Genomic DNA, 11203 nt, shown 5'->3' with positions numbered 1-11203 from the left:
GCCACTGTGCTCAGCTGGCATTTAAGTGGGTTTTTGTTACTAGAAGTCCAATGTGCTATCCGTTGTACCAGAGAGCCATATTTAAACCATATTTGAGGACCCATACTCTGGCCCAAATGCTAATGCTCAGCCATCCCTCAACCTTCCTACTACCTTTTATGCTGATTTCTCTGAGGATTACAAGGTAACATTTTATAGAGACTGGAAAACACCTGGTAAGGAAATGGGTTCAGAATAGAGCCCGACTTTCTGTTAATCTGAACCGTTAGCTGTAGCATTACTGCTGACCTAAGTAGCTCAATGCTTGGCAATATACAACTTTAATTGCTAATATGGAAAAAACAGAAAATAAGTTGAACATGCCTCTTTCAGGGTCAGATTAAATTTATAGAGAATGAGCTCTTCAAAGCCTGTATATTATCTAGTAACCTTTAGTTTGCCACATCTTTCTTCAGTAGGTATGTTACACATATTTTGATGTGCTGAGGCAGGGTGAAGGCAGCCGCTCAGCAGCAAAGCACATGCTTGCTACAGAGGAGGCTCTGCCTTTCCGCCCCAGAACGACGAGAAAAACAACCGTGGGAGTCAAGGTTACTTACAAACCAATGACGCCGCTGAATTAACGACAGCAAGTATTCTTCAAAAATCTTTCCAGCAATTTTATCCAAAATCAGTTTTGAATGTTAAAAGGTACTCTAGTCATTTCACAAAAGTCAACCATAGTCATATTATTTCAATAGTCAAAGTCTCTGTTTTTATTCTGAAAATTCTTGAGCAGCATTTTCAGTCGACAAAGTTATTATTTACTAATACGATTAGCCAGGATTCTGAAAAACGCATATCCAAACTCCTTGGGAGCCATAGCACACTGGCCCCATCTTCCCCTTATAAAAGACTAGGAGCTGCTGGAAATGATGAGTAATTTGGGTTTTAAGGCTATTCAATTTATTCCTGAATTACGGGAAACGGAGCATCCCCAGAGGCAGCCAGGTCTTGGCCCTATCGGCTCTGCCCTTGTTTTCCCTGTGTGCTGGCTGGAGACGGAAAACACCACTAACATTTTCATGACTCACTGTTCACATGCGTGTCATGTTTTTATTCTGATCCCATCCTCCACGGGCTAAAATCTTAATAATCTCCCACATTAAAAGTCATAAACAAAATGCAGTGTGTTTGAAGTCTGCAGCAGAGTTACCAGGAAGTAGGTTCTGCGAACAAATGAATGAAATTCTAGCTGTTTCTAAAGAGGATCCAGGTACTTAAGGGCACTGGGGTTTCCAGTGAATAGGTGTGAATATTTCAGTGCAGCCCAACCTGCAGTACGAAGCAGTTATCCCTTCCAAATTCAAATACTTACTGCCTTGCACAAATTTTCTAAAAAGCGCCCTTTATTAGTTCAAATGTTACTGTGGTTCGGATGCTGAATAAATACTTTTTCTTTTCCTTTCCTTTTCTCTTTTTGGAGTGTGTCCTTCAGGGAAAGGAAGTTCGCAGGTTGGGCTGGAGGATTGGGCACAGGGGTGGAAAACTGAAGGTGTCACCTTTTCCCTTCCTGATGCTCCATGTCGGAAGGAGACCAGGGACTGGTGTATTTTCCCGTCAGGGTTACGACGAAAAACCGTCAGGAGCTGCAGAAGAGATTCTATTCACCTTCGGAAGAACTGTGGGTCTTTGGCTATGGAGGAGGCAAGTCCCTCTCCTCACAGGTTGGGCCCATTCTCCTCCTGGGACAGGCACAGCTGCCATTGACTGGGTTGCAGCGAGCTCCCTGCGAGCATTCACACCGTAGCCTGCAGTCGGGTCCATAGTAGCCTGCCTGGCATTCTGTGGGGCAAGAAGGAAAAAGCGAAACAACTCAAACAGGCTTTCAACTACACAATTACTTTTTGGAAATGAACGAGATAATGAGAGTCTCGGAGAAAAAAAATCTGTTTTCCTCTGTGGTACCTTTCCCTCGTGCTAGCATGCTATGTCATAAAAGCAAGAGAGTCCCCGGGTGGCAGACAGGAGGCTGGGCGCGTGGAGGAAGTTATTGAGAAGAATTGGGCAGAGGGAAAGTGAGGATAGCAACTTCTATTTCGAAAGAGCCTTCGCAGAAACTGATTACTCCATAACATTTATAGCCGGTGCACTGTGTGGGACACGGAAATGGATTAGCTGCCTGGGGTCAGAAAAAGTCAACGCTCCCTCCGAATGCGCAATGCGGGAGGTTTTGCTTTAGGTTAAAAGCATGATTTTGTGTGCTTGTGTTGTTGAAAGTGAAATGGCTTTATATTCGACTCTTGTCTCTTAAAATATGTCAAAGGGGCCGTAGATCCCCAATGTGCCTGGTGTTGTGAACGCACTAAAAGGGCTCAAAGAGTCTGTAAGTTGAATTGTATCGTGCCCACCAAGAGAAGGGCAGTTAAGGGGGTGGACTGGAGGGCTGGGCGTTATTAGAGCTATTTAAAAGAGAGGACTCGAAGGGGGCAAGCCGATATTTGGGCACTTAGTCTGTTGTACAGAAGAGAATTAGCAGAGAATAAACACATTCATTTTCTGCGGGACTGGGGACAAGAAGAAAGAGTTGCACAGCCCAGGAAGGGAAGTAGATTCACGCTTCCCAGAACAGGAAGCAACTAACAAGTATTCAAGGACTTGAGAACCCAGTTCTGTTATTGTAACAGTGCCCCCTCCCCCACCTCTGCCCCAGCCTACAGAGTAAAAAGTGAGAATTTGAAAGGGAACAAGGTGTGATGTATGGGAAGGATTGGGGGGAGGAAGGTGAACAGGGAAATGACGTAATTACATTATAATGTCAAAATAGAAAAGAAACAATTTCTAAGTGGGTTATTAGCGAATGACCTCATTTGCTTTCAGCAAATGTCTGCAAGGTGGGCAAGGCAGTGGGGAAGCCCTCCCGTTCTGTGGAGAAATGGACGGGTTTGGTGTGGTCCACAACAGTCTCTGTCTACCTCATACTCCTGCAGAGTGCAGGGCTGAGTTTCTGAGTAAATACCGAAGGGTCTTTTCTCCTTTGCCTAACTACGGGAAAGCAAAAACATTAAGCATATTCAGAAGCTTAACTGAGAGTTAAGGCTGGAAAGTGAGAAAGCTTGGAAAAGCCCAACATAAACACAAAGATGTGATTCTAGAGAGAATGTGGTACTAGAGCCCTTGGAGACATTTTTCTTTAATACGTCTTTATTGCTTCAATATGCCCTATGATAGATTAAAGATGGGACCCTCATAAATTATTGATCTTATTTTATTCCTCATTGTGTGTGTGTAAATGTGGTTGCTCATGTGCCACAGTCAAACTATGGCCGCTAGCCACTTCCTGGTCACACTTCCACTATGCATAGGTTCTGGGAATTGAACTCAGATACTCAGGCTTGTGCGGCAAATGAATTTGCATGCTCCCTAAACAATCTCCGGGTCCCTTCACAAGTCCTTCATGGGCATTTTCACTACTATTGATTTTGGTTTTGACTTGCACTATGCAGGCAGGTTAAAAAGCCCAGTAGTTTTCTTGTCTTGCTCAATTAGACTTTAAATATGAAGTAGAAATATAAACCAAAGCTTCAATGAACTATCTTCTTGATGGTTCAGCATTAAGCAGAAGAATCAGTGTCCTTCAGGGAGACACTGGAGCAGCAATGGGGAAGCTGCTCACAAATGCATTTGGGGCCAGTGAGATGGCTCAGGTCTTCAAGGCTCCTGTTAGCAAGTCTGGTTACACCAGTTCGAACCCCAGGACCCCCATGAGTTGTCCTTTGACCTCAGTGTGCATACCCACCATATCACCACAATGCTCATGCGTGCATATACAAACAAATAAATTCAATAAAAATAAAGATGAATCTGTCTTCTAAATTTTAGACTCTGTGGAAAGTTAAAAAAAAAAAAAAAAACCACATCATTTCAAAGTGAGCTCAACGCATGAGCTCTGCCCAGAGTCTTGCAAGACCTTGCAGTTTGGTGGTAAGACCACATTTTTTTTTTGTTCAAAAGAGTTATTAGTCAGGATTTCTCCTGAGCAGTGGAGAATCTGATTTTAATTTATAAAAATACCACATTTCCATGTTAATAACCATGTGTATTTAAGACATCTGTTTGAATGTCTGCAAATGTCAATTTACCAAGGGGAGGGGTCAATGATCCAATAAAAAGTTGCTACATTCTTTTATGAATTAATATTATGGCTGTTTAATAGGTCCTTTACCAGAGTTAAGTTAAAATGAGGCCTTTTATCTTTATGGAGACTGCATAGACACAGCTGCTCACAGTTACTATTGCAGATGAACTGTAACTAATTGAGAATAAAAGTGCAAGTAAAAGACCTTGTAGTACATCTATACACGCCCGGGGCCTCGAGAGTCCCTGACAAGAAACTCTCAAGGTTCCGTGGAGAACAGTTACCACATCGGAGTCATGCCATTTTGTAATTTTCTCACACGTAACAAGGAACTCTGGAACACAGCACAGAGGGTACACAGAGCGTGCAAGTCCTTACCTTGTCCTAACTGCCATATGTTGCCATGTTTGGTAACTAGTATTATTTTACATTTTTAATTTTTCATATTTCTAATTTTTAAATCATGCTTTTAGTTTATTTATTCTCCCTGCTGTGTGTACATGTGCATGTGTATGTGTGTGTGCATGTGTGTGTATGTGTGTGTATGTTTATGTGTGTATATGTGTACGTGTGTGTGTGTGTGTGTGTGTATGTGGGGGGGGATGGGAGACAAACAGTTTAAGGTCAGAGGACGACTTCCCAGAGTCAGTTCTCACCGTCTATGATGTAGGACTAGGAATAAGGCCCAGGCTGTCAGGATCACCAGCATGCGCTCTTACCCACTAAGCCATCCTGTTTGCCCTGACATTGCTATCAGCCACTGAGTGCATAGGTGTGAGTACTGTGTGCTCCACAGGATGTGGGAGATCCGAGGACGAGTCTGACGAATTAGTCCTTGCCTTTCCACTTGTTTCCGAAGCAGAAAGTCTCCTGTTTGTCAGGTTAGCTGGCACACGAGCTTTGGACTGGTTCTCCTGTCTCTGCCTTCTGTTTCTTACAAGAGTGCACCCTTGGTATCTGTCTTTTTACCTGCAGCCAGCAATAGGTCTTAGACTGTCAGGATGTGGTGCAGATGCTTTTATTTATGGAGCCTATCTCTTACAAGTACCATCTATTAGAACCTTCTGCAATGGTGGACGTTGTTTACAGTATACTACCCAATAGTTCAGCCAATAACTCTCAGTGGGCACTGAGGATGAAGAGGTGTCCTGTGAGTTGGAACAGGGGGATTTTGAGTTAATTAAGCAGCGACATGCAGTTCATGACTCTTGTGTCTCACACGCATTCAGACAGACAGGCAGCATCAATCCCTCAAAGCTTTTCATCAAGAGAGGTGCAATATAAAATCTCCACAAAAGAAGGCCCTCGTATGGAACATTCTCTGTCTCTGAACCCAGACTTCCTCCTTGAAATCTCAAATCTGCCATTGACTTGTTGTGCAACATAGACAAATAGCTGAACTTTATTACTTCCTGGGGATGTCTTCTTCCAGCTCTATCATATGAGAAGGGTGAGGGCAGTAAGGGAATCTAGGCAGAGCACACAATGGGCACTCCCTCAATGTGAGGCTGGGGCCACAAATGCTATAGGTGTGTCTATTTTCATGACTTTTTCTGTGGATGGCATACGTATCATAGATATTTGTTCTGACAGAATAATTTCAGATATGACAGAGTACAGCAACTTCCATCCACCATGTCTCCAACAGAACAAGAATTCTTTTAACAAATGCTTGTTGGGGTATCTACTATGTGCCAGAATCTATTCTAAGCATGTGTGCGCCTGTGTGCACATGCACGCGCACACACACACACACACGCACACACACACACGCACACACGCTCTATTGTCTACTAACTTAGGTCCTCAGTGTCCCATTTTATCCAATAGCAATAGAAACATAGACAATGTCTTGGGGTAGTGGGATGCATTAAACAAAGGCAATGCTTTTAGAACGCTGCCTTCACTCCAGGAAAGCAGCTGCTATTGATATTGCTCAGAAGAGAGCTGGGATGTAAAGTGATGCGGGGGGAATGGAAATCTTTTGAAGCCTGGAAGGCTAGCATGGCTCTCTCGCCATTACAGAGGCCACGAGCTCATAGCCGACAAGTGCCTGAATGGGCCTTAACAATATGTAACCTTAGCCTGGTTCTTTTGAAGATAAGCAAAGTAAATTCGGAGATTAAACATTCTATGTGGGGTCTTATCGGAGGTGGCTCAGTGTCTTGGGTCTGAGGTGAATTATATAAAACCTTTTGATCTAAAATCATCCATCAAGTCACACTGCAGGAGATTTGTCGTCAATCGACTCAACCCACTCTCCCCTCTTCTTTTGGCAGTTGCTAAATTACTATAACCTTACATTCTAGGTCATTCTTTCTGTGGGTGGGAAGGAAAACAAAGAATGAATATCAATTCCCAAAGACAATCTGGGTTCTTGGATCTCGAGAATGTTACCTAGATAGTCTCCTTTTTGTTCTAGTGGGTTTTTAGAATCACCATCTCTTCGTTGTGTCTCTGCAAGGAATTGTGTTAAGCAAGGCATTGGTGTGAAGGGCCTATGACGTGACAGCTACAAATGGTGACTGCTCAAACTGAAGTCATTAGGAAGCATTGCTGGGCAATTCTCTTTTCTAGAGTGTCATTTTCAGATCGAGGCGTCTGTGGATCCCTGTGTCCCTCTGGATTTCTGTTTGTTAGTCATACCTGTGTCACATCTGGTTCCTGCCTTCCCTGGTGGGCAGAGGCATTTTCCTGTGGTTGGGTGGCAAGGACTTTCTCCTTCACAGTCACAAGACTGTTGACAATTGTCCCCAAATGTTCCAGGTGGACATTCTACAGAGGACAGAGACATGCTGAAATATTAACCCGCGAATTACCACATGCAAAATTTTCTTCAGATACTCGTCTAAGTGGAAAAAGGAGTTATCTTAGCAAGTCCAGAATACTCTGTATTACCTTCAGGTTTGATAAGGATCAACACTTTGTGGCTGAACCTCTGAGAGAATACACAAATTCATATTAAACAGATGTTCATAAGATTCAATAGTAGATGGCAAAGGAGAGCAAGTGGGGTTTTGCTGTTCAGGAGAGGACGTGTTGGGAATTCTCAGAGGTAAGATCCACTGTCTGACTGATTTAACAACCAGCTCTCAAAGCTTTTTTACTTTGACACTGGTTCATGGTGTTCTAGAATGTAAGTAAACTTTTCTGGAAAATCTTAAGAAATCAGGCTATGTGTACAACTCTTACTATTTCTATTGACATATAATGTATTGTTCATCTTTAAAGAATGATGTATGCTCCATACTTCCCTTTGTATTTCCAGAATTTAACACAGAAATATGCAGATAATAGTTTCTATCTTATTGAACTACTAAATATTAAATGAATAAAAGATGAACAAACAATAATAGATATCAAGCTATGGTGATGTTTTAAAAAATTGTTTGAACAAATAGATGGACTATTTGAAATGCTCATAGGCAGGAATTTTGATTCACTATATAGAATTAAATTACCATGATCCCTGTAATATTATTTATCATCTTTATCATCATCACCATCATCATCATTGTCATAACTTTATACGGAAGTCGTATCTGATGTGACCACAGTGATACTCTTAGGTGTCTGGAAACATTTTAATTGACAGAATCTTTTAAGACTTTGTGATATTTTTTTCAAGGTGATTAGCCTTTATTATTTCACATTTCATACACATTTATAACTGTGGTTACTTTGTGATCAATGCTCAGTTCTCATCTTTAAATATTTACACAACTCCTCTGATCCGTCTCAACACCACAAAGCCAGGCAGGTATGTCGAATTGCTCTACCAAGCATTACATGAAATATTGAATCTTATTCAGAGGTACTATCCTTGCCTATAATGACTTTCAGCTTTCATTTTGTGATATTACATGAGAGAACAATATTTTGAACAAAAGGGGAATCTGATTATACTGGTGGCTGTATATCTTCTATATAGTGTAATTATGAATTGAAAGCTTGGGTGACCAGATTTGACTCAGGCTTTCATGTTCATGAACAAATCAGAAGACCTCATGCTCACAGGGACCTCTCACAGACGTGCCTTAAAACACACTTGCCCTACCTTGCTCACAATGGTTACCATGGAACCCTGCTGGGCAAACACACTGTCCACTTGCTACATCACACCTGGCTCCATTCTGGCAGTCACAGGTATGAGCACAATTAAAACCATGAAATCCAGGAGGGCATTCTAGAAGACAGAAATGTCACAATGTAATCTTTAGCTTAAAAACAAAATGGAAGGAAAGACTAAAGGATATAATCTAGTTCATGTGTTTATCAAGCCTAAAAAATGGTGTAAAAGGGAAGAATTAGATGGACGGGGAATCACACAAGAAATTAATCATAAAAAATGGGTTGATATTATGTCTAAACCTGGTAAAGACCATGAGAAGATCTGAAATGTCTCAATAATGTCAGTTTGCTTTGCTGTACTGTAGTTGCCCCAAGAGCACTACAACCGTCCCGTTGTTGTTTAGAGGTGAAATGTCCCCATACGCGCACATAATGCACCATAGGCTCACTAACTGGTTGTACTGTTTGGGAAATTTGTGGAATCTTTAGGGGGTGGAATCTACTGGAGAGACACTGGCATCATGCCTGGCTCCCTTTCTGCTCACTCTCTGCTTCCTGAGTGTAGATACAACATGACCAGCCAGTCCCCTGCTCCGTGATTCCTCATCTAAATCCTCCTTGTTGGGATAAATGGCATCTCTGTGGGACTATGAGCCAGGGCAAGCTCTTTCTCTGCTCATTACTTTATCATACAAACAGAAGAGGAATTAAAGCATCTAAAACCTAACCCTAAACCTCTGATTCAGGTTAAATATAGTGACACTAATATTGAATTAATTCCTTAAAGAAATAAAACATTGTGTGTGAAAAATAATATACATAGCCTTTGTATTTGAAATCTGGGGATCTGACCCCCAGCAGATGAACATGAAGGAAACAGGAAGGGATGAAGAAGGGCAAAGAGGAAGAAGAAGACAGAAAACACATTGTATAAACAGTAGGTTGGCATTTTATGAGTAAGTTAGGTTTTATAGTTTGTGGGATTTAATCTTTGAAAAATTTCCTTGGATACTCTCCTAAGCAGAAAAATAGAGTTATCGTAGTAAATCCAAAGCATTCTATCTTAGTTCCAGGTTTGGAAAAGATTGATATCTTTGTGCCTGGGCCTCTGAGGGAGTACTTGTTTTATCTCCTGGAACTGTGAACCCCAGTCAAAATTTTCTTATAGGACAAACTTATCTTCCCACAGAGATGCTCACCTTGGAGTAGCAGGAGCTGCTCTTGACTATGGATAAAATCTCCCATTTCCTTCCTTGAGTTTCCTCTGGTGTGGTCACTCGTCTATTTACAAGGTCCACTCACTTGACCTTTGCTCATTATTCCCCTAATCACCCAATCCCTCTCGCCCATCTTCTTTTTAGGCATGTAAGGGTGAAATTTTTTATTTTTATTTTTTACAATGTGGATGATGCTTCTTCAGTGTGCACAACATAGGACAATTTAGAAAAGTCATCCAGCAGGGCAAAGGAAAACCAGGAAATACAAAAGGAATTAATTAATGTGAACGTTCCCTTTACTGATCTCATTGTAACTGTTGAGTGAAAGGATTTCTTTAAATCCTTCATCAAGAATTAAAGTATTTCTTTAATCTAAAACATTCTTTGATAAACTTATAGCATAAATGTAATGGGTTCTAATCAATACCATTTTTCTTTCTTTCTCTTATTTATATTTTAAAAACAATGTAAAGAAACAAAATGAACAAAACTCACAAAATGTCTGATTTTTCATCCTTAGCCCTAAAACATCAGATTAGTTATAAGAGTCTGAATCACCAAATGCTGGGTGATGCCCACTCCTATTCCGGAGGTTGAAAGAATAGGACCATGGTCAACAGCCTTTCAGACAGTCCAGAAAAGCCTTTGCTTTGAAAGCAGCTAATATTCACCAAGCTTTTGGCCACCCACCTCCATGCTCCGTGCTTAAACATGATTTCTTATTTGGTCCTCATGGTTACCTTTATTAATTCACTATGCAGATGATAAAGCCAGCAGCACAAGTTGGCTGTCTAAGACAAATCCTATGCCCGCTGAGTGATACTGTCCATCAGGACTCTCAGGTGCCAAGTCATGAGCTTCTTGTTTTCCAATCTGAGTTGCAAATATTGAGTGCAGATATAGCAACAATATTAGAAACTATTTGGAAAGACAAGGTGGAGTCAGGTCTTTCAGAGGCGAGTCACAGGTAACATGGAATATAAGCAGGACTTCCATCCATTATTCCCCAAAGGCAGCTGGGTAAAGAGCATCCCTGCTTAGACAAACTCACAGCTGGTTCATGGGGTGTCTGTCTGCAGAGAGTACCTCCAAGTAATAATGGATTGTTCTCCAGTGGATTGTTAAGTCCATTATTGGCAGAAAAGCCTAAAGACTTTTAAAGTCCAATTTTTTTTCTTCATGGTACTTGTTAAAGTCTGAAATTTTAATTTGAGCTGTGAAACTTACTGAGCTTACAGTAACATACACTGAAAGTTTGTGTAATTTGATATAATATGAATATATTATCTCTATGATTTAAAATCATTTTGGAGCTTAGACCCTCCACACAGAGAACATAGAGTAGCCTCTGCTGTTTACCGTGTTCACAGCCTCGTCCATAGAACCCTTTGGGGCACTCACAGGCCCCAGACAGCTTGCTGCAGACACCACCATTCTGACATGAGCAATTGAATTTGCAGTCTGGCCCATAGTTACCAGGAGAACATGCTGAGGAAGAAAACATCAAAATATTAGGATTTGTCAAAAGACAGTTAAAAATTGATAAGTTCAAAGATGGAAAATACTGTCATTAATGAATATGTGAGTACAGATAAACCACCAACTAATCAAATTAAAATGGAGAACTCACAGGCTGGGTATGCGGTAAACAGTAATTCTCAACCCCTGGGTCTTGACCTCCCAACGTCAGATACACTGCATATCAGACATTTACATTACAATTCAGAACAGTAGCAACATTGCAGTTATGAAATATCAAAAAAATTATGGATGGGGTCACCATAACATGAGGAACTGT

The 11203-nt window shown here is 41.2% G+C and overlaps 1 protein-coding gene across 1 annotated transcript; it reads right to left on the bottom strand.

Moving 5' to 3' along the window:
- Positions 1–673: 673 nt before the first annotated feature.
- On the bottom strand, positions 674–10982 carry LOC126499315 (multiple epidermal growth factor-like domains protein 6). The gene is made up of 4 exons (XM_050138487.1): positions 10765–10982; positions 8175–8303; positions 6764–6892; positions 674–1824 (listed from the first exon to the last, which is right to left on the bottom strand). Exons 1-4 carry the CDS (start codon positions 10907–10909, stop codon positions 1676–1678), a joined length of 552 nt encoding a protein of 183 aa, XP_049994444.1. The 5' UTR covers positions 10910–10982; the 3' UTR covers positions 674–1675.
- Between the last annotated feature and the right edge of the window lie 221 nt (positions 10983–11203).

Source organism: Alexandromys fortis, unplaced genomic scaffold (genome assembly GCF_014885135.2).
Source record: "Alexandromys fortis isolate MF-2015 unplaced genomic scaffold, M_Fortis_MF-2015_v1.1 scaffold_15, whole genome shotgun sequence".
Classification (NCBI taxonomy): domain Eukaryota; kingdom Metazoa; phylum Chordata; class Mammalia; order Rodentia; family Cricetidae; genus Alexandromys; species Alexandromys fortis.
This window is presented reverse-complemented; position numbering and strand designations above follow the sequence as displayed.

Bases quoted from the DNA above. Each gene is read 5' to 3' on its own strand.
- LOC126499315 (XM_050138487.1), bottom strand. From the start codon at position 10,909: ATGTTTTCTTCCTCAGCATGTTCTCCTGGTAACTATGGGCCAGACTGC. The intron at 8,304-10,764 runs GTAAACAGCAGA...TCTGTCTTCTAG, and splicing joins TGGACGAGGCTGTGAACACG to AATGCCCTCCTGGATTTCAT. The intron at 1,825-6,763 runs GTATGACTAACA...CTTGCCCCACAG, and splicing joins AGGAACCAGATGTGACACAG to AATGCCAGGCAGGCTACTAT.